Raw genomic sequence first — 23645 nt, forward strand, 5'->3', positions numbered from 1 at the left:
GCAGGCGTGGGAGGCGGCTTCCTAATCTGCTAGAAACCGCATTTAGTACATCTGGCAGAAGCAGCAGCTGCATGAGATTTCTCCTCTGAACATCAGCTCAGGAAACAGCTCTGGGATTCTTCCTCCTTCCTCATCTCCCAGGCTGCCTGCCACCCAGGAGGAAAAGTCTCAATCCAACTAAGAATAGTCTTTGCTATTCAAACGACTTAAGTCACTTTAATGCCATAAAATCTCTCACATAGGAACAACATAGCGCAGGACTGTGGTGGCCTCTCTGAGCAAGACCCCAGTGAGTCGGAACAAGGTGGCTGCTCTCTGGAGAAATATGAACACATCCAGATCCATCCTTCATCAGGAGAAATTCCAGGTGATCATACAGTTAAACATAAAACCTTAGACAACTTTTTTTATAATCTCAGAAAACAGACAGTTTAAAACCCGGGAACTAAAACAACCTAATGAATTTGAATACATTATTATAAAATAAGAAACTGGTTTGGCAAATTGACAACAACAAAAAGTGCTAAGTAAAAACAAAAAGCCAAAGTGACACAAAGCTGAAGGGCCCCCATGTCTGCCGAAGGCCCCAGGGAGGTCGTGGATGACCCCTGGGGAGGCGGAGGTCACAGCTTGACCCTGAGGGGCAGGGCTGGCTCCAGGCCTCCCTCCGTGCATGGCCATGGGTTTTGGCTTCTCCGAGTTAACAGGCCTCTCTGCCCAGGGGTGAGGGGTGCCTGGGCCGCACAGCAGCACGACTCTGCCTTTCTACGTGAAATCGGTCATTTCCTCTGTTCGTCCGGCCTGGGGCTGGGCTCTGTGAGGGGAGCAAGTCAGGTGAAGCATGGGGCCAGCACGTGGACAGGACAGGAGGGCGCCCGGAGGGAGCATCCCCACAGAGCCCCGGCCAGCCAGCCTCCTGGGCTGCCCCGGAAGAGGCAGGCCTGCCACCAAGTGCAGGAAGAGTCCTGCTGTGTGGCGACTGGCTGTGCCCCTGGCACCTCAGTTTTCCTCACCCACGGAACAGGTGCAGTAAAATGCCAAGATCACAGGGGCGATTCATCGGCTGCACTGGAAGCGCCTCCGACCAAGCAAGGCCCCGAGTCAGGCTCAGCAGCAGGGGCCACACAGTTCCATGTGTGGGTTAAAATTCACGCAACTCAGGAATGCCAGGTTTACTGCATGATACGTTAAAATAGCATTAATAATAATAAAAAATGCATTATGACCTGAGGGGGAAAATTGCTACTTGTAGTACAAATGGCAAAATCTAATCAAGAGCTCCTATAAATTGAGGAAAATAGGTAAAGAATATGAACAAATCGTTCACAGAATATAAAGTCCTTAAACACAAGAAACTCAGCTTCACTCATTAGTAAGAAAAACATAAACTGAAATGACTGGATAAAATAAAGTAAAACATCATCTTTCACCATTTATATTGGACGAGATCAAAAAGTTTTTAAAAATACACTAAACTGTGGAAGATGTGGGGTGCTCCTGCTCACCCACTGATGGGGGGTAGGGTCCGATCTGTATCACAATGAAAAAGGAACACAGGCTTGAGCCTGCGATTCCATTCTTAGGGGTTTACTCTGCAGATATACTTAGACGTGCGAGAGGCGACAAACATACAAGGATATCACTCTGGTTTTGTCTGCAATACTAAAATACTGGAAATAGCCTAGAAGTCTGCTAACATACGTTGGTAAAATGATGCTTCTTACCCCCTGCCAATGTTAATAGGAACGTGCGTGTGCAGCTCTGTATGTACTGCATGGAAGGCATCCACGGTATCTGGTGGCAACAGTGGGGCCAGGTCACGTGACGCTGCCCATGTTATATATTCTTAGAACTGGTAACCGTGGTGGCCTCTGGGAAAGAGAACTGCCTCGTGGACCAGGAGGCAGGCCCGGGGATGTGCTCTCTCTTTACACCCTCGTGAAAGGTTTAAATTTCACACCATGTGCATTTCTTGCTGATGCATTTCAAAACCAAAACATACTTGCTTACAAGACAAGTTCATCACAAGGGGAGCAGACTTCAGGAAGGTGTTATAGCCCCTTAAGATAGTGGAAAAAGAACCCCCCCCAAACCACAACAAAGCTTAAAGTTACCCAGACTCACACAGCTTTGAGGAAGACAGGAAGGAGACAGACTTACTTTGAGCGCATTTAACAAAATCTGGGTGTTTCGTGTACGGAGATCCATATTTATTGATGCAATCTGCAAGAAAGAAAGCAATGGTGCGTCATTCTCCAGTCATAGAAGATGAAACAGACTTTAGAGACAGTACTACGGTCCCTTAGGCACCTCTGGAAAAGTAGGTTGTTCACATGTCCAGGGATGCTACAGTCCTCCAGCCATAACACAGTCCAGCTTTTGTTAATACACTTCAGCAAAACACCTTAACATTGAGCAGCAGGAAAGTGCCTCCACCGAAACGGCAGACCCTGTCCCCACAGCATTCCCGCGTGCTGTCCGCAGCTTCTCCGGCGGGTCCCTCTGCTCTTGCACAGAAGAATCACTAAATAGCGCCCAGAGAGTTAAACTTCCACTTCAAGTTGACGCCCATTTGGAAACACTGCCCTTAATTTGAAAGTCCATCTGCTCTGGAAAGTCAAGCTGTCTGCCGTTCTGGACACAGATTGACAGTGGCTGTTCCACATGAGCATGGGGGTAGGGACATGAGGCTCGGCGTTTTGAGCACATGCAGCCCGGCATGATGTGAAACGTGAAGTTGTGCAGAATAGGTGTTGGGCCACTTTATCTGGTCCTTCCATAGGTCCCTGGAGCTTCTCCATACCTAAGAGGACAGTAGCAGAAGGCAGCAGATGGCCCTAAAGGGTGGGCTCATGGAAGAACTGATCACCCTTTGCCTCAGGAATCCAACCCCAGATACTTAGAGGGACCAAGAGCGAGCCCGGACACAGATGGGTTCCTGGGCTTTTCAGGGCCAGTCACAGGCCCGATGTGCTTGTTGCCAGATGTGGACCCAGAGAAGGTACCTACCTCTCAGCGGGTATAAGGCCGAGGGAAAATGTACCGACATGCACTTAAAAAATTAAAAAGGAAGACCCAGGAATACATTTCTCTCATGGTAAGTGATATGCATCCAAAAACACCTTAAATCGGCATTTATTAAAGGAGCCGCTCTCGGGGGAATCCAGGCCTCTTTCGGGTTGTTGGGGAGGTCAGCGCCCTTGTCCTGGTCAGGCCCTGCAGCCACTTGCCCTTTCACTCTCATTCCCTCCCCAGGGACAGCAGAGCTCTTCCAGAGGCCACCCTACACACAATGATGTCACCGCTCAATGGCCAAGAGGGTGGTTGCTTGTACACTCCTGTCATTCAAATTAAATAAAAAACAGTCTTTAATTGTTCTCAGTTTTAATGAATAGCATGGTAAATTTCAATAAATACAGCCTTCATGAATAAAAGCTCTTTGGCATCCTCAATAATGTCAGGAATACAGAGTGAGATCAGAAAGCCTGACAATTAATAAATTAATCATGTTCCCAAATAATAAGCTAATCCTGGACTCAGAGCAGAAAAGAGGTTTGCAAATAATGGCGCTGGATTGAAGTTAACACAGGTCATTATGGTACAAAAGACACAAGTGTTTTGACTTGCATGCTCTGGATAGTTACAAACTCACTATGTAATTAAGCAATCTTCCCTCCAGGAATAACTTGGGAATGAGGTTCTGACCAATTGTTTCTCCAACTTGTAACATGTATTCCCCAACCATGCCTTTATGACAATTAAAGGAAGCAGTGATTTAAACTTACCTAAGTATCTCGGATAAAAATATTCCTGCAGAAAAAGAAAAAGGGCAACAGTTTACTGGCACAATACAAGACTTCTTACACAATAAAATCAGCAGTTGGTTAATCAAACCTCGCCTTTCTTCACTAGTCAATAGAAATGGACTCTCGGGGAGGCAGGTGTCTGAGGACAGTAGAGAATTTCTCCACAGCTGGCTCTTCTCCAGGACCAGCAGGGCAAGAACCACCCAGAAAGCCACTTCCTTCCTGGAAGACTGTGGCACGAGGGAAGTACTTCTGCAGAATGTTTGCCAAGTTGTCAGCGTGGTTGGACTTTCTGTAACCAGCAACAGCAATGCCATTTATAGTGACTTATAAGGTGCCACTCACAGTGTCTTGCAGAAGGATTAGAAATGTTGCAAGTCAAAACCAATTCTTAGACCCTGGTGGATGCAGGGGTCCTCGCAGAAATGTGAAGACTTTTGTGGGACTACCAGCACGTGGGCACTGATTTGCATTTACTGTATTTGTAAAACAAAGTGGTGCTGGGTGAGTTCTGGAGGGTACAAGTCAACAGTCTTTTACCCACGAATGCAAATTTAGAGATCCGCACTGTACAGGGGACTGTCAAATACGGGAACTACCTGCCCCTTCTCGGTGAGCCACAGGGACCTGCTGGAAAGCACCTCAGGGTCCTTTTGCCTCAAACACACACCACAGGCCATGGGGTGGTTAAAGCAGCCCACAACGTCCGCTCTGATCTCTCCCTTAGGAACAATCATGGAGCAGTGTGGCCCTTAGTGGAACCAAGTGACCGACTGAGCAATGGCAGCCACTAGATATTGGGGGTCGCCTGCATGCTGATGACATTCCATATTTTTACATTATTTTGTTGGATTTTCACAAACACCTCCGAGGAAGGTCTCTTTAATTAGCCATTATCACAGATAAGGAAACTGAGGCTCAACATGGGCGGTAGAGTTTGACTGAGGTCACAAAACTTCAAAGGGCTCCCAGGGGCACACTGCACCCCAACGGAGGATGGACGGGAGCTGGTGCGTTGCATCTACAGAGCGAAGGCAGAGGTGCCTGCAGGGCCACCCACATGGGGCGCTGTTCTTCCGCACATTCGCCGGCTTCCTGTGCTGGTCCCTGCACAACTTCATCTGCCACCTTCTCTCGCATGCTTGGCCAGCGCCCCCTTCTCTGTTGCTTGTGAAAGAAGTTAAGGGGGTGGTGCCACTTGAGGGCAATGAGAGTTCTTAGGCTGGGGTGGCACTGGGGACACTTTGCTAAGATACACTCAAGTTAGTTTTTAGAGAGTACTGTCCTAGTACAGATGCGATTTTCAAAAACAAAACTCTTAAACCCTTTAAAGGAAAAGTAATGGTCAGAGCAAGTTTGACATTTCAGCTTGTGTAACAGTCGCCAAGATCACATTCAATGCAAACGTGAGAGAGAGGCCAGGTTTGGAAGGCGGAGCGACAATGAAGTCAGAGAGGGGAGTGTCCCTCTTTGCCAGCGTTCAGAGGCCCATGACAGGCCTGCTTTCACTTCTCTCACTTCTTTCTCTCGCTTTCGGTCACAGACTGGCCAGCCTCTGAACACAGGAAAGCCAGGTGCGCCCTGGTGAAACCTCAAGGACCACAGGCTGGAAGACGGCTCGCCGCCTCCCTCTCAGAGTGCAAACAGGGAGTGACGTCTTTCTGGGTTTAGAGGGAGAACAAAGGCCCCAGGGCTTTGTCCCAAAAGGAAAGGTGTCGGTTCTGAAAGAAAAGATTTAGACTGAATGCCAAAAGTGTGCACTCAGGTTTAGGAAACTGAGAACTAGATGAAGAAAGAATTGAAAGCAGTGTAGACCATGAGTAAGGAACCTAACTATACATAAACATTTACATTACCACAACTCTCCAGAAAAGTGTATTATACTTTTCAAAACCATGACTAGTTCATAGTTATGTGTAGCATGTTTTAATAATGAGTTCTACTGTTATGAAAAAACATTATTAATAGACAAACCATGCTCATTGCTCCTCAGTTAACCACACCTATTGGGTATGTGGCTACTGAAACCACAGGGTCATAACTTGGTGACAATTCATCCTAATGTGAGTGCTTGGTTTATTTAGGGTGTGGGAAGGGTATAAAGCATGTGCTAATTTGCCTGGTAATCTAGGACAGAGATGGTTAACCCTGAATAAAAGCAAAGCTAAGATGAATACACTTAAAAATGTTACACACTCTGCCAAGAGAAAGAGACATTTCCAGTTGTCCTTCTAAGTTCTGACAGAAGGGGAGGGCCTGTAAAAACCGCCGTGAAGGAAGGCACCAAACAGAGCGCAGCCGGCCTCCCCCGCATCACAAGTGGGTCAGGGCGTCAGCCTCAGCCGACGGCCCGGGAGCTGGGTTGACCCTCATGAGCAGCACCCCCCACCACGGGGACCCACGAAACAGAGGCCACAGTTCAGATGGCCAGATTCTGAAGCAGGGATCAGTCACCTGCATACTTTATCCTTTGTCTTCCCCACGAAAAGCAAGGCCTGTGTCATAAGGCTGTGTGAGGGCCAGGAGCAGGGAATGGACAGGCCAGCAGGAGGCTGGAACCACCCGGACTGGAAATGAAGCCATTTGTCTTCTGGCAATTGTTTCCCCCCGTCTCAGGGATTTGCTTAAATAGCTAAAGACAGAAAGAAGTGGGCAAAACCTCAGGCCGCTAAACTGTGAGCAGAAGCTCCAAGAGAGGGAGGGCACATCTATCTGCCAGTACACAGCGTGGAGCTGACCACCCCCAGAAGGGCCTCGGGGGCCATTGTTAAACATGGGGATGGGTGACGGATGGATCAATGCATGGGTCCCTGGACGGATAAATGAACAGATGGAAGAATGAGTGAATGGATGGACAGATGAGTAAACGAGTGAATGGATGGGTGGATGAATGGATTTACGGATGGATGGATGGATGGATGGATGGATGGACAGAGAGATGAATGAATGTGTAAATGGATGGGTGGATGAATGAATGAATGGATAGAAGACTGGAAGAACAGACGGATGATGAAGGGGTAGATAGATGGAAGAATGAGTGAATGAAGAGACAGATGAAGGAAGGTATGAATCAGGCAAACATAGGGTCCTCCAATTTTCACTGAATTAGCCTGGATTCTTAATTCTAACATAGAGAAGCACCCTGGGACAAATATCTGTATCAACGGGGTTAGCTCATCTCTTTCAAAATATGGAAGATTATTATGGTTTCTTAAGTTTACAAACTGCCAACATATTTTTGAAACTTGGATCCTGACTATTAACTGACATTTACCTAACTTTCCTTCTGCTGTTCACTCCAAAAGCCCAATCCTTCCTGCTGGCAATTAGACACAGTGCACATAAGATTCAACAACTAAGCTGTCACCGTCACGAACAGGGGCTGCCCGCAAGCGCAAGTGCAGCAGCCGCAGTGCAAAGTGCACGCCCCTCTGTGGGACAGCGCCGACTCCAGGAGGCTCGGGTGCAGGCCTGGCCGGAGGCTTGGCCAGGCCCACCTGCTGGAAAGCAGCCCTTAGTAAATGGAGCCGAGCATCGTCACCCGTAACTCCAGCCTCCTCCTTAGATGCCGCCCTACTGAGCTCCTGCTCCCTGTGATTTTGTAAACACAGGAAGCCTGTGTCCCAGGCACCGTCGAGGAGCTGAGTCCCAGGACAGGCTTGGTCCACTTGGGTCAAAAGCAGGGCCTCCCAATTTGTTTGGAAGCTACAAAGGAGTGTTTTCCATTAAACAACAACAACAACAACAACACACTTCTGCCTTTGCTCCCTAATTATTCTGTCACCCAAATGGTCCTCTCACTAATATGGGGAAAGCAAGAAAGGAAAACAAGGTTGGTGAAATCCTTGGGAACTCCTGTCTGTTGACAACTTCTCACCAGCCTCCACCCTGCGCTGACCACCGGGACCCGTCTGCCTGGCCGGGTCTGTGCCCACACAACCCCAGACATGGCAAAGGTCAAGACTAGCAGGGAGCTGCCCAACCTCCTCACCAGCAGGGCCCCGCCCCCGGAACCCCCGCCGCGGGGCGGTGGGTTCTGGAATCGAACTTCAGAAGCGCCTAGTGACCCCAGACAAGCCTCCTCGCAGGCAGACTGCCCAGCCTGCAGCTCCAGAGCCCCCGCCGCCGGCCCTCCGGTGGGCTCTTTGCCCAGGCCTCCTCTGCGGCTTGGGGCGGGTTTGGTGGTCTCTCTACCAGACTCGATGCTCTGCAAGCAGATCCAAAAACTGTCGAAAATCATACAGCTGCGTCTGTCAGTACTTTACCAGGACAGAAACATCACCTGGGTTCAGACCTTGTGGAACTGATGATGGTCACCGTCACATAGCTTATGTACAAGGACCATGTGTAGCTAGGAAGGTTCTAGAACTTAGGGCTGCTAAATACCTTCAGGTACAAACCTATTTTAATTTTTTCAGCTCCTCAGAGCTAACAGTGTCCCTGCAGGGAAAGGGTAGCCCGTGGAATTAAAGAAGGCTTCCAGCTTGGCATTGCCACACACCTTTGCATAGCGGCCCTTAATTCCTGCCCTTCCAAAGCATAAATGAATTCAAGGCACGCTCACTGCCAGCACCGCCATGAGGCTCCACTGTGCTAATTGACGTGGAAACTGCTTTGTAAACACATCAATGTCATTTGGGTATACGCCTCTATGGCGTGGAACATCTAAGACTTTCATCTAGATTTACACAATATATTGTAACAGGAGCCATGCATTACAACATAACACATGGTGGTTATTTTTCAAATGGTAAACTAAGAATTGATTACTTCCTTTACTAAATAAGTGGCCGAAATTTTGTTTCCAAAACTCTTTACACTCTTTGACAAAGGAGGCTGAGACTCAGGTATCAGTAATTTTGCATATTGACAGGATACATACAGGAGTGGGCAAAAGTAGGTTTATAGTCATAACACATATAAATAATACAGTAATTAATAAATAATAATACAAGAATAAACGTTTGCATACTCACAGCTGTAAACCTACTTTTGCCTATCCCTGCATATAAGGTGTTTTCTACAGGAAACAGTCAAGAGAATTGACTAATCCTTCGACCATAACGCTGTCTTGCCAGCCCCCTTGACTTCTGAGGCAAAAGCCTGTCAAAGCCATGTGGGCTTGAATGGCCACTATTGAGGTTTTTCATTTGATGAACTCACCACCCCAGGCTCAGTTTTCACAAGGGCACTCGGAGACACTCAAAGACAAGTGCAGTCCTGCCCACGGACCCCTATGGGTTCTTCACCCCTGGGGCCGGCATTGCTCATATTTGGGCATGTTTTCCTAACACAGTTCATACAGACGCTTTTTTTCTTCCTCTCAAATTCATTTTCTAAGATTCTCTAAAGCAGGTGCCGGCTGAAGCGCTCCACAAGAGCGAAGGAAACAGACACCGCTGCTCATAGGGTGGCTTCCCAGGGCGGGGCCTCCCCCGCCACTGAAGTGCACGTTTGTGGTCAGAGCACCTCCTGAACAAAATCCTGGCCGTTATTCCTGAGACACAGGGATAAAAGCTGGGGGCAGCCCTGTCACGGACCCCAGGGGTGGGCTGCAGGTTTGCACAGCCTGTGTGGTATGCAGTCCGCAGCCCATGCACCCCTCCTCCTCTGTGGCCATCCCTTGCACCCAACATACGTGGTGTGACAGGGACTGGGGCCTGAACCAGGAGGGGACTCATCAGTAGCTACCACCCATGGGGAAGCTACGTTCTCTGGTCTTTTTCATAATAGGACAAAACTTAAACACTTGTAACCAACCTGAGTTGATGCGTGTTCTTCTGGATGCTCAGAGCTCCAGTATGAGCAGCAGTGGCTCTTGGAGGTTTGGAGACTTCGGCCCCCTCACTAAAGCCCAGCGACCACGTCCGCTGCAGTCTGTACCCGACCACAGCACATCCACCCGCACTCTGCTTCCATGCTGCCCACATGCTACGGGCACCCAGCAACCGCAAGGGCCGTGGGTGGCGTCCTCAGGCTCTTCCGCAGTCACAGCTGGGCCCACAAAGATGAGGGCTGCAGCCCTGCCCTCTCTGCCAGCTGCAGCTTGACAAGTGAGACTGCACAGGCCCCGCCAAGGACATCAGGGGAGTGGAAGGGAGGACTGGTGCCTCCACCGAATAATGTGTTAAAAGTCAGGGATTGTGTGCCAAACAGACCCCAGTGAGAGGCACATTACACAAAAACTCTCTGATACGGCTAATTATAGTGTCTATCACCAGGTGTGGAAATATTCATGGGAACTCACTTCATAAAAGAGATTTGCTCCCAAATACCTCTTCCCCACAGCAGAGATTCCCAATTCTCCCTTCATCCTTAGTAATAGAACTTTGGGTTTATTTTAGAGCTGCAATGCACCCAGCTAGCTACACTACCTCCCTGGCCTCCCTTGCAAGTAGGAGTGACGATGTGACTAAATTCTAGCCAATAAGATAGAGCACAATGTAAAACCAGTAAAGAGGGTTGGGGGCGGGGAGCTTTGCCTCCCCACCTTCCTTGCTAAAATGCAGATGTGGTGGTTGGTGCTCTAGCACCTTGACGGGTGTGTGAAGAGGCCTTGAGACCATGCACCAGGACAGCAGAGCGCAGGTAGGTTATGTGAGTCCCTGGTCGCTACTGAGCAGCGCTAGTCAGCCTGCCTCTCCCCTTTCACGTGAGAAAGAAATACACTTCTACCTTCTGGTTTGCATTTTTCAAATTTATGCAGCCAAAAATCTCAGGCTAGCTGAATTTGTCAAATTAGTGCAAACAGAAATATACTCACCTGCCAAGTAAAATTATAAATCTACCAAGAGTCAGGATTTCATGACTCCCTAAGAATGAATTTTTTGGGAAACATCCACTGCAGAGGCATTGACCAATAAGGATTTAGGCCAATGAAAAAGGAAGAGACTGCAAGGGTCATAGGTTGGCTGTTTCAAAAGAGGATAACCCAATTATCTAAGGATTAAGAAAGGCTCGTAGGAATGTGGCAACGCCATCACACTATTTTTTTGTTGTTGCAAAAATACCTCCATTTATTGTAAGAAGAATGTTGACATTCTAAACATCATTATTGTCTTTCGAAAAATTGTGTCTGGTCCCCTCCCCAAATTCTAACTTCAAGCTTTCTTCTAAAATTGTAGTGCCCAGTTGCATTTATACTCCAAATTTTATAAAGTATGAGATGGACTAAATTTGTTTTTATAATTTAGTCCTCTTTCTCAGGATTAATCTTTATACTTCCTGGGTAATATGATGTGTTTTAAGTGGAGTGACTTTCAAAGACCTCTTCCTGTACTCATATGCTCTCCTGGCAAAAGCCTCTCTCACTTTTCACAGCGCTGGCTGATCATCAACAGCTTTGCTCAGCAAACTCCTTGGTTCTCAAGGCTCAAAGCAGCGATGTCACTCACCGAGTGAGGAGGATGTGCTGACAGGAAGGAGCGGGAAGCAACTAGGCCCTCAGGAGGCTGAGCTTGGTGGCAGGCCCTGCGTGCTAAGCCTGCCACATTCTCGCTGCGGAAATGAGACCGACATGACTGAACCAACAGGTCTTTATTCAAACTCTATCTGTACTGCCCTTACATGCGGAAGAGGAAGGCAGAGAGAGAACCAGAAATGGCAGCTTGGGAAGAATGGCTGAGCTTGCTGGCTGTGAAGGTGGAGGAAGGGCTGCCAGCAGGGACTGTGGCACCTCCAGAAGGAGCAGCCGGTTGGACGCCTTGTTTGTAGCCTCAGGAGACCCCTTTTAGACGGCCGACCTCCAGAACTGTAAGCTGATGCTGATCTGTCACGGCGACGGTGAGGAAACAATTGCACTCCCTTTGCTTATGTCATCCTCCCCGTCACACGAGGCAGATGCTCCTGTCTCCTGCGACAGTGGCCGTTGGAACTGGGAGAGCTCTAGCAGTTGCCCTGGCTGCGGCACAGCCGCCAGGCTGAGATCTGAACGCTGTCCATCTGCCAGAATCAAAGACCACACCCCCAAGAGCCCCACGTAGGGTGCCTACAGGGAAAACACATTCAGCCATGAGATTGGCTGGAGAAAGGCACAGAGAGGGAAATCCAGTCTGTTCTGAGCAGGGAAGAGGCCTGCGTGATCCCAGGTGCTGGGAGAGGGCACACTGCCTGGACCTGCCTGGCTGAGAGGTCTGGGCTTGATCCCAGAGCTTTCAGGGGAGAGACTGTGCTCAGCTGTCTGGCAGCGTGAACGGGAGCAGACGGGCCAGTTGGGGAGCTGTACAGGTGCAACGGGATGTCAGCCTGTCCAGGGATGCTGTGGGCAGCCATGGAAGCGATAACTAGGACAGACGTCACAGGAAGCACCTTAGGACAAGGCCGCTGGTGACGACAGGCAGTGGTGGCAGGGGAACGAAGAGCGGGGGGTCTTCGAACTTTCACCCAAGGCCTGAGAGGCTGAGGAGCAGCACTGACCAAAATGGGGATGGAGGAAAGAAACCAGTCTAAGGGAAGAAGAGATGAGAAACGAATGAGGGAAGGAGAGTATGGTGGGAAGCATGGCTGGCACCCACCTACAGGCTTAACGGTGGTGGGAAGCGAGCCCCATGACCACCCGTCCTCCTCCTTCACCCCCGGATGGCCCGGGTCTCACTGTTTGAGGGAAACCAGGCAGGTACCAAGGAAGACACACTCACAGCACAAATGCAAATTTGCACTCTTCTTTTTTTGTTTCTTTAGGAAAAGCACAATCATGTACTTTCCCATTGTGTAAAACAGCAAAATAACATACTTGACAGAGTACAGGATTAACAACGTAGCAGTTAAAACAGTGTGGGTTCCGAGACAATCTTGGGAGCAGAGGTATTTCTCTCTAGAAGTCACCGTCTAGCAGGTTGTATAGACGCGTTCCTTTGGACCCACGCTCACCTTCTAAAGGTTTCCATGTTAAACTTGGAGGTTGGGGACCTGCGTTTCCACCTGAATCCTCCCACTAATGAGCTAACTTGGACAAGTCCCTAAATAGATTCTTGGGCCTAAGTTTCACGTGCCTGCCTAAAACAAGATGATGCCTAAGATTCTCACCCACCACAAACGTTATTGCAAAATTCTTGTTTGTTCCGGGTTTATGAAAGGGAAGTGCAAGTGCATTGTGGTGCCTCTCTGGATCCATGTGCTAAATCACAGCGTGCATGTGATTAATGGGCATCCAGCACAGGATAAGTGCCGTGTGGACAGGGAGTAACTTGGGAAGCATGTCTGATGATTACGGCTACAGCAAGCACGCGGTGCAGACCCAGGCAACAGATTCCTACATCACAAACGGTGGCTTTGCCTTTGAAGTTGAGGAGTTTGCTGCCCAACGAGGCAGAAGGGAAGCACCAACCCACATGCCTGTGTTGGCCCCCGACAACTGCCAACGGGAACCTCCTGAGCACATTCTTCCATTGTTTCTGGACGCACCGTGCTAAAGAGATGTTCACAGCAGAAGGTTCCAAGGAGGCTGCACCTGCAGCCGCCAGTCACACAGCACCCTGGGCAGATGGCCCCAGCCTGGCCTCAGGGAGGCCCCTGGGAAGCTGAGCTGAGTGTGCGGCTGCGGCAGTGACCGGTGCACCCCCGCCCCCAGGAGCTGGCTGAGCCCAGCTACGTGCTTTCCACGGAGCGAAACATTTCAAGAAGAGGTCCTGGAAAAACTGGGTCTAGAAGGCAGGATTTAAGGACTGATGTGGAAAAAATGTATTTTATTATCATAAGCGATAACATTAGAAACAAATTTCACTGCAATTGGAAAGAACAAGTCCACGCAAACAAGTATGATATTAACAAGTATGACAATAATATGTGACTATCTCTCATGAATGTTACATTTTTAATCCGTAGGATCAATCAAAGCAGATCTGTGCCTCTCTCAGAGGGAAATAAAGAGCTGATGCCCTTTTCAGCTTCTTCCACTTCCAACTCCTCTTTAAAGATTAATTTAAAGCTTTTAATGAACTACTCTGTCGGGGTCAAAATTTACAAGGCATTTGCACCAGGTTTACAATTAAATCATTAGACTATAGTAACCACTAAAGAGACAGAGTGTTTCCAACATCACACACCCACCACTACTCTGTGCCTCACAGAAACAGCTCCCAACTTTGACCTTTGAAAAACAACGGGAAGATGAAGCATGAAGACGAAGCATCGGGACACGTGCCCGTGGTGTTGGAGCCTAATAACCTGGGAAGTGGCTGAACGTCCGGACCCCCAGCTACTTGGAACCTCAGAAAACAGGCCTTAAGCATCAGCTTCTTAAAAAGGGTGTTTTGCTCCTAAATAACAAAGGCAGATGTTCAGTGTTTTTTGAAATGTCTTTAATTGGTTTTCCACAGGTGTTGAGCCCCCTGGCAAGGCTGAGGTGTGATTTAGGGGGCCTGGCCTGTTATTACCCTCGAGAGCCCGGCTCTAAGCCCCTACACACTCCTAGGATTAAAACAAGCATGGGTAAGCACAGGGGCAACAGAAGGCGACTGGGGGGAGCCAGGCAAGGTTTGTTTCTTGCTCAAGGCCCATCCCCAGGCAGCAGCAGCCTGGGTGCTGGGGACCTGTGGGTGCTAGCTCTGGTCTAACCAGCCATCCGCAGGATCCAAGTCCAGAGAAGCCATAACCGGTCGAACAACAATTCAGCGACCCAGCCCCTGGGACGGGCTTCCTCAGGCCTCCGGTGGCAAAAGCCCAAGTGGGGTAGGTCCCAGGAGGGGAGGCCTTGGCACGAAGCGGTCAGGGGGGCAGAACCGCTTGCCCTGGGATCAGGATGCTCGCCTAGCAGCAGAACCCGCGGAACGGAGAGGGGGCTGGGTCTCCACAGAGCGAGGGACCTGGGCTCCCCTCTCAATGGGCTTGCAGTTGCAGCACGTACATTGTGTGACTGTGTGTGTCAGCATGTGTGTCTGCGTGGGCATGCTGTCTGTGCCTGTGTCCCTGTGTGTGTGCATGGGTGTACGTATCTGAGTGTGTCTGTCTATACGTGCTGTGTGGGTGTGTGTCTGAGTGTGCGTGCGTGCGGCAGAGGCAGAGCGGGGTGTGGAGGCAGGAAGGCGCACGTGGGCCACAGCCGTCCTGCCTGTCACACCCACGGTATCACCACCGCTGCCAGGGGACCTGCACTGCAGAGGCAAGTCACTGGGACTGACCAAGTCCCCTTCCTCCTCCCTCCTCACCCTCCTGCTGGGACCCCACTTCTGTCCCCATGAGACCCCTTAGGCCCCCTAAAGGGAGCAACTTGAGGGAAGGGTTTTCTCACCTCTGCAGGGGGGTGCCCCTCCTCAGGCTGTCCCAAAGAATGTGAGATCTCAGAAAGACAGGGGTCCTGCGGTGCAAATGCAGTTCAAGAAGAGATGAACAGACAGAGACAGAGCCAAAGACAGAGAGACAGAGAGAGACCCGGGGTGGGGAGGGCAAGCACAGACGCGCTCGAGAGCAGGCCGGTGGTCTTGCGTGTTGTGGAGTCTTCAGGGTGCGCCACTAGCCAGTTGCAAATAATGTAAGTATTATTGTTTGTATCTCAAATTAAAGCAGGTGGTTGGATGAAAGAACTGCAGCCTGGAATTTTTTCCCGACCAACAAGCCATGGGTCCGCTGAAGGGGCAGGTGCCAAGTGCCGCTGCCAGGTGGTGACGTGTACCTGGGCAGCAGGGCGGCCGGGACAAGCCTTTTGTCCAGAATCCTTTCTGAAAGCCAAGGGTGATTGCTGAGATGGTGTCTTTAAGGCGTCTGGAACCCACATGCCTTAAAGGATTTAAGTAGAAGGGTGACCTGCTGGGCTGGCCTGGGTGACCTTTCAGAGAGAGTCAGGAGAGCCCTGGCAGAGACAGCTAAGGGTTGGACTACCCAGGGTCCTAGGGTCCTGGAACGAGGCAAAGCAAGGGAGAGGGAAATACCAAGAACAGAGAATAACAACATGAGTGGAAACAAGATAAGAAGGGGATGTAATCACCCCTTGGGCTCTGGGGAGAAGGAACAGGTATTGGCAGTGGCAACAGTGGGTGGCGTGGGACCTCTCCTGGGGACAGAAAGAAAGTAGGTGGGAGACCATCTGTCCCCAGGAGGGAAGTGCATGTATAATGTCTGGAAGTCAGGAAGGCACCCCCAGGCTCCCTTCCTTTCTAGCAAGGTGTGTGATAACCTCAGGAACTGGGAAGAGCCATGGCAGTAACAGCTACCTGCTGAAAGGGGATCGTTGAAGGTCAGGCACCCTCCCTCACCCAAAAGAGGAAAACAGCTCAGTCTGGAAGATTCAGATCAGAAAGGAAGACCTAGAACACACTCAGCATATACCACATGTTCAACAAATACAAACCTGCAAATTTCAGGAAGAAGGTTTGGCATCCAGAGAGCTGCTCTGAGACAGGATAGTGGGAAGCTAGGAAAATTCCTTGGCAACCAGAACAGGGAAACTGAGACAGGTAGCTGAACACAGTGGCCAAGCAATTAACAGCCAGGTGCAGACGGGCACCAAGGCAGAAGGCCCCTGGCAGGGGGCAAAACTGGGAACACAAGGAGCTCACCCCCAGGGTAACCTGTCCTCCCCTGGCCGTCCCTTCCTGGAAATAACATCTAGGCCGCAGTTGTGTTTCAGCTCCAGGCCCAGAAAAGCAGCAAAACCAGGTGCGCAGGTGATGACAGAACCAACTGCAATGACTAAAGACCCCCTGCCCTGTCACTCACCAAGCAGTGGGGACCAGGACCCTGAAAGGGCACAACTGGGAACTGATGAATATTCTACTGAAACCCTCCCTGAGATGTCCCCTAAGGTTCCCAAGGGAGATAAAAGCCTCAAGACAAAGGACCCAGCATGGGCCCTCTCCCTCCAGGGAGCTGCCCTCACCATTCCCTTTCCCTTCTTCTCCCACTTCTTTCCCCACAGGCACGCGGCTCCTAAACTCTCAGGCAATGGGCAGCTGGTAGCTTGTCCTGGGTTGATCCCCTGAACCTGTCCCCAAAACTCTCTTCTCTGACTTCCCAGTGGGCTAAGGCAGCCCAGCCTAGGCTCTCCTATTGCTTCTTCTGTGCTAAGCCCTTCCTTGTTTCACTGTTCCCAGATTTAATAAATGGATCCCCATGGTCACCTGGACCGGTGTTGTGCAATCTTTCCTACAGGAAGTCGAGGAGCCACACACCACAGCTGGCCCTCGGCAGACTCCCTTCAGGCCAGGCCCCTGTCTGGTCCGGTAACAGCTTCAGGTGCCCAAGTCCCCCCCACCCCATCCCTCGGGCTTCCTCCACCAGGGTGCCCCCAGAGCCCCAGGAATGGGCACAGGACAGGGAGCACTGCCCCTCTGCCAGCAGGAAAGAGCAGTGTTGTGAACTCCACCAAAGGCGGGGCCAAAGCTGGGCGGGTGTGTGACTACAACTGGGCCAGACACATAGAGGACAGGCCGGCTGCTTCTAGCATCCTAACCTAGTAGGCAACACAGTGGGGCAGGTAGACACAGCCACAGGGGTGGGCCTGGCCTGTGAGGACTGGCATTTCCTGCAAGCACCCCCAAGAAACGCCAATTTAGGTGCAGCCTTTCACATCAGGATGCTGGTATCCTATGACAATGACATGGCCAGGTCCTGGGGACTTCTTGAACTAAATGAGGCCAGTGCTCATCATCCTGGGTCACTCCATCAGCCTCAATCAAAATATGCAAAGCGAGCTATATTTGAAGGCAAGGAATAAATATTTCCTAGTGAGAACCCCAAACTTTCTGGAGCAAAGGAACTCATTGTTTATTTCATTGGACTCCCTTTTTCAAAAGTGCTGTATTTACTAACATACATTAGCAGTGAACAGAGAGTATTTGGAGGATCTCACCACTGCCAGGGAACATGGCTCTCCCCAAAATAAGGAGACGGAATGCAAAACCTGGACACATCAAAGTAGACAACTGGTCTACCAGAGCAGCTGGTTTGGAATCAGCCCACAATCCCTAACCCTGACCCCTGACGCCTGACCCGGCTACTTCTAGCATTCTACACTGCCTCCCAAGAGAAAGGAAAACAAGCCAAGGGCCAAATCCAGACAATAGAGCACATGGTCTACACAACAGTCTACACAAAGATCTACACAGGGAAAAAGGTGCTGGTTAACAGGAAGGGCTTGTAATCCAACTATCTGGGATAGATGACACAGAAGTCACCAGTCCAATTTGGGAAGCTGAGAAACAATGGAAAAAACGTAATCACTATTTGGGGATGGGGTTTGGGAAAGAGAACAGAATTCTAGGAAATTATAGAAGGCTTTGTTATGAAAAAGGATTTACAATCTTCTGATGGGGCTGGAGTGTAAGAGGAGTCGCCCCACCCCACCCCACCCCCCAACATTAAAGCAACTCAGCTGTGCCTCAGGAGGGAGAAGGCCCAAGACCTCACAGGAAAGTACAAAGTCCCTGTGCAGACACAGGCTGAAAAAACAGTGGTTGCATTAAAGTTATGGGATCCGGAACACTTTTTCTGGTCTCCACTCCATACACTTGCAAATAAACTTAAACTTACAACACAAAAGCAATTAAAATGAGAGAGGGGATCGGCGTTCTAGGGAGAGGGCAAAATGGTTAACGTTAGTGTGTCCTAACAGGAAGGGAAAGACCAGTCAGGGTTTTTCTGTCCTGGGCAAGCAGGGGTTGGAGCAGGCAGAGCAGGAAGGGGGTGCCTGGGTAGGTGGCAGCCTAGTTGCTCTCAACTCTTGTCACGTACAAGCCCCATCGCACACTTTCTGCACAAGCAAATGTTTCAGGTTAGGCATGTGGGTGGAGAACACTGTACCTGTCACACAATCCCACAGCCGGACAGTGATCTCCGGTGGCCAGGGAGGCACACAGCCCTGCTGCTAGGACCTTCAGAAATCCTCTGCAGAGGCATGAGTCATTGGACTATCAGAATTCATCACTGAAGACAAGGGAAAACAGGTTGGCCAGAAAAGACCTGCAAAACTGCTGCACAAGGCAGGACTGAAATTACGCTGCTACCAACACTGAGGGCAGTAACACTGGAGAAAATAACCCTGTCGTAGCTCAGCCACTGCAACTACTGACTGTGCCAGAGAGAACTGCACCGTGGCAAGCAATCAATTTAGAACTTGTTTTCACAAAGGGAACCTAAAAGGGATTGTCAAGTCAACCGATCAGAAACATAAGTCCAAAAAAGAAGACTACATCTGTCACACAGGGCCATTCATGTATTCCATGTGACATTTATGTCATTCCAGAGAATTCTTTAAAAGAAAAAAATCTGGTAGAACCAAAAACAGCTGTGAAACCACCCTGACCTCACAGCATAAAGTGATGTAATGTAAGTCCGCCCCATTTCTATCACTACTACTTTCCAAAGTCCTTTGCCCTGGAACAGACGCACATCTAGGGCTTTCACCAGGTCCCACAGATCACAACCCCCACAAATGTTCTTACACATCTCCTCTCCCTTAAGATCACACGGCTCCTGCACAGACGCCAAGTCCACACCTGGGCTGCTCCCGGCCTGCACGTGGCTGCCCAAAGCCCTACAGTCTCCAAGGACATTATTAATAGAAATATGTCCCGAGCCAGCACCGTCAGGCTCCGAAAATCACCAACTACTTCTAAAAGAGCACCTTGCTGAAAGGGGCTGGTCTGAGTGTGTGTGAGTACACACAGGGGCGCTTTCCTGCCTTCCACCCCGAGGTCGCCCTGACGTCGTGTCCCCTTTGAGGCGTCCCCCCATATACGTTCCAGCATTATTCCTGTAATTACATTTTGGGACCTACTGCTGCAAGCAATTCTAGCCCTCACATCTTTTAATTCCTCTTTCAGGTGAACCCTCTTTCCCCCTTCAGACGGATCAGGAGGCTGTGGGCAGCCCCACCCCTCACTCCAATCCAGCCACGGGAGAGAGGAGGTAGGGAGCTGTTTGGGTTTTCTAACCATGGTATTTCTTTTTCATTTTAAAAACGGCCTCTATGCCGTTCTGGTGGAGGCATCATTTACTGCATCGCATATTTCCTTTAAGGTGGCTGCCTTTAGAGGTCTGCTGAAAAGAACTGCAGGGTGTCAACAGGACCCCGCTCAAAGATCTGTTTCTGCCTCCACTCAACAGGAGCACCTGGGAGTCACCTAAGAACTGGGGCTCAAAAGGTGTGGAGGAGGCCTGAGGGTGAGCCGGGGTCCAGACGCCCTATATCCCGGCCCCTTCACCGCTCCCAAGCGCAATGATTCCCTATTCAGGAGTTCTGAGTGTGACTTGCAGCACGGTTCCCCCATAGGGAGGGCTCACCGCACACTCTGGGAAAGGAAGTCTGAGGTCCTGGAGGAACCCCGGGGCTCCCTACAAGGGCGCACACGGATGGATCTTCCCAGAAGTGCGGTGCTGCAGGGACAACGCTCGAGGTGATCTGGCTCATCTAAAAATCCTCACCGCGGTCCCGCCCAGCCACGGAATCCCGCGGCGCCCGGCGGACACATCCCCACGGCTTCGCCTCCCCTGCACGGCGCCCGCGCGCCGGGCCCCCGCGCTCACCGTCTCGGCGTCGTTCTCGAACACCTCCCGGGCCTCCTCCCGGCTGCACAGCTCTTCGATGCATTCCCTCTCCAGGTGGCCCTGCTTGGCCTCCTCGAAGACCTGGTATGCGCGGCGCTGCCTGGGCCGCAGGAACTGCGCCGCCTCGCGCGCCCGCAGCATCACGGCTGTGCGGTCACCAGCGGGAGGACGAAGCGGGGAGGTGCGCGGAGGAGCAGGGAGAGAGAAGGGAGAGAGGGGGGACACGCTGTCAACCGGGGCTCCGCACGCACCGTCCTCCCAGCCGCGGGCTCCGGGATGCGGCGGCGGGGCGGGAGCGCATGGAGTAGGGGTGGGGTGCAGGCACTGGCGTTGCCCCTGGCCCCAGGGTGGCAGGGTCCCTTTTGGGAAGGTCTCTCGATCCAGCCCGCGCCACGGCCCCCGCGCGGTACTCACTGGGCGCGGACTCCGAGGCCAGCAGGAGTAGCAGCAGTGCGGTGCCCAGGGCGGCGGCGGGCCAGGGCGGCGGCGGCATGACGAGGCCGGGGGCCTGGGACAGGGGACGGGGACCGGGGTCGGGAGCCGGGCGGGCAGCCGGGAGCGCGTGCGGTCAGAGTGCCGGGGAGGCCGTGGCAAGCCGCGGGCGCCGCGGGGCGGTGGCTCCGGTCATCCTGTGCAAGCGGCTCTGAAGGTCACATCCCGGCGGCGGTGGCGGCGGCAGCGGCACCTCGGGCTTGCAGCCGGTCTGGGCGGAGGCGACGGCGGCGGCGGGGCCGGGGGTGGCCGGGGCGGGGCGCGCGGCCGGGGGCAGGACTGGCCTCGGGGCCGCGCCGGGCGGGCGGGGCCGCTAGCTCCCACCAGCTGCCTGGCGCCCCAGCTGGTTTTCGCTGGAAAGATCAAAGATTGAAGGGGAAACAGGTCATCGGGGCGTGGCTACTTCACTCGCAGGCTGCTTCGACTACCGCGTCCTGGAGAAGGAGTTTCCATTAAATGGACGATGGAGTGTATTCATGCGAGTGGAGTAGAGTAAAAGGAAAGAACGAACACCTAGCTCCAACGTGACCAGGTACTATACTGCAATGTGACCATTTACCAGATTTAATCCTCTTTCCCACCCCACCGCCCCCAAATATACCGTATCCTTTTTGGATTCTTCATCCTTGGGCAGATTTTCTCAAGACTTAGACGCACCAAAGAAAAGATAAACTGAGGTCAAACTGAATCCCAGTGGGGGCCAGGGAGTGACATTAAATTATTTCCTTTTGTAATCTGTGTTTTCCATAATGATGACATTGAAAACCTTGAGGTTTCCCAGTGGGTATTTTAGCTGAAAGCAACATTGTACTTGTTCACAGAGACCAAGACTTTCTGTCTCTCCTTCTGGAATATTTCGCAAAGTCATAAGCAAAAAAAACACACAAACAAACAAAACCAAAACATAGCAGCCCACTCAAAGAGGACCGAAGCAGGCGTCGTGAGCCTGGCCTGCCGGGGGAGGGGCCCTGGACGCTGACTAGCCTCTGGAGGGTCCTGGTCCGGGTTTCCCCCACACCTCAAAATGGCGAGAAAGGGATAGCAAGTCACCTGCACCCCAAATGGTCATTTTGCCCGGTGGGTTCAACACTTGGAGTCCCGACCTGCTTCTCCTCCCCTTCCGCAGCAGGAGAATGAAATGTCATCGCTGGTACAATGCATTGAGGTTATCCATATAAAGGGGGGTTAATGAGCATTAATATATTAAATTTGGGGAAATGAATGTCCCTGAGGATCACCTTAAAATAGAATTGACAATTTAATAGATTAGTCATCTGCACCTGTGTCTGAACTAGAATTGCAAGGCGCTCCCTTCTCAGCAAGCCACTCAAATGCAGCCTAGTAATGCATGTTCCTTGCAGACACTGCGGAGCTCAGAAAGACCATTGGTTCCGGCACTTCTATCTATTATTTCATAGGGGTTCTAAACCAGCGGTCCATGGATAGATTTTAGACAAGGTATGAACTCCTAGAAATTGTTTGCAGTTATTTTCTCCATTTGTGTGTGTTTGGAGGAAAGAGTTTATAGAATGAATGTAATTCTCAGAGTCTGATTCAAGGAAGAGTGAGAATTCCGGCCTCTGTCATGTCCCCTGGGAGGGTCTGCATGGGTGTCGGCTTGCTGCTTCAGGTGACCAGACATCAGTATGGCTCCGCTGGATGGAGCCTTTCAGGTCCACTGACATCTGCGCCTGGATCTTACTCCCTTTCCCCATATTCCCCGTTCGCCCCTTCTACTGAGGTGGTATCCCAATAATCACAATACCTCCCATTATAGAGAAACTTTGTTTAATAAAATGCATTCACATACACTTGCTCATTTTGATTCTGGTAACTACGGAGTACAGAAAGCACACTTTCTGGGGAGCAGCGGAGTATGTCTGACTCAAGCTTAGCCCACCATTTTCAACCTAGTTACCAATGCAGGAAATTTGCTATAAGGCAGAGATGGAAAATAGACAAATTGGATAATGTGTTTCAAAATTGGAAAGGGTTGTCAAGCACTGTATTATATACCCTGAAATAGCAATGATGAAGTACATAGCTCACCTCCACAAGGGACAGATTAGACCCAGGACAATGGAGGCTTTATGTGGACAATCAGCCTGCGGTCAGGAGGTGGAAAGTGGGCAGCTCTTTCTAAGGATAAAGTGGAGGTGGGGTAGAAGGTGGAGTAGGAAATGAGGTATTTGTAGGGAAGTGAACGTTTTGCATTCTCCTGTCATCACATCTGTGGGTGTGGATTTCAAACCATTTATTTAGGTATTCACTCAATAAACATGAGCTGAGTACAGCTGACTCTTGACTGACATGGGTGGGGCTGGGATGGGAGAAATGGTGCTGACCCTCCCCCTGCACAGTCCAAAGTCTGTGTGAACTTTTGACTCCCCAGACTCCTAACTACAGTTGTCCCTCGGTATTTGAGGGGAGTTGGTTCCATGACCCCCCTCAGGTACCAACATCTTTGCATGTTGAGTCCCTTATATAAGATAGCATAGAGCAATGCACACCATTGGCTCTCTACAGCCACACGTTTCCAACCGTGGATCTAAAATGCTGTTTTCTCTCTGTGGTTGGTTGAATTTGTGCATATGAAACCCAGGAATATGGAGGACTGACTGTATATTTATTTTTAAAAATCTGTCTATAAGTGGACCCATCTACACAATTCAAACCATGTTGTTCAAGTGTCAACTGTCTTAAAAGACACTGCGCTGGATGCTCACCAGACCAGTCACGTTTGGTTTTTATCTGTTTGATTTTTTCCCCATCTTTATTGGGGGACACTGGTAATGCAGTACATTGCACACGTAAGTTTTGATATATCTGTGAGAAACGCATACCCTCGTGAAACCACCACCATAATCA

The 23645-nt window shown here is 50.7% G+C and overlaps 1 protein-coding gene across 1 annotated transcript in view; it reads right to left on the reverse strand.

Annotated features, from left to right (window-relative positions):
- The window catches only part of GAS6 (growth arrest specific 6), a 45350-nt gene extending 24362 nt beyond the window's left edge, over positions 1 to 20988 (reverse strand). The window contains exons 1-4 of the mRNA XM_054565896.1: positions 20700 to 20988; positions 20265 to 20431; positions 3786 to 3810; positions 2161 to 2223 (exon numbers count right to left, since the gene is read on the reverse strand). Coding sequence (XP_054421871.1) covers positions 2161 to 2223; positions 3786 to 3810; positions 20265 to 20431; positions 20700 to 20778 — 334 coding nt within the window. The 5' untranslated portion in view covers positions 20779 to 20988. The remainder of the gene's footprint in view (positions 1 to 2160; positions 2224 to 3785; positions 3811 to 20264; positions 20432 to 20699) is intronic.
- Positions 20989 to 23645: the final 2657 nt, after the last annotated feature.

This window comes from Pteronotus mesoamericanus, unplaced genomic scaffold, assembly GCF_021234165.1.
Source record: "Pteronotus mesoamericanus isolate MK-2021 breed Mesoamerican mustached bat unplaced genomic scaffold, CSHL_Meso_final contig_169, whole genome shotgun sequence".
In the NCBI taxonomy this organism is placed as follows: Eukaryota; Metazoa; Chordata; class Mammalia; order Chiroptera; family Mormoopidae; genus Pteronotus; species Pteronotus mesoamericanus.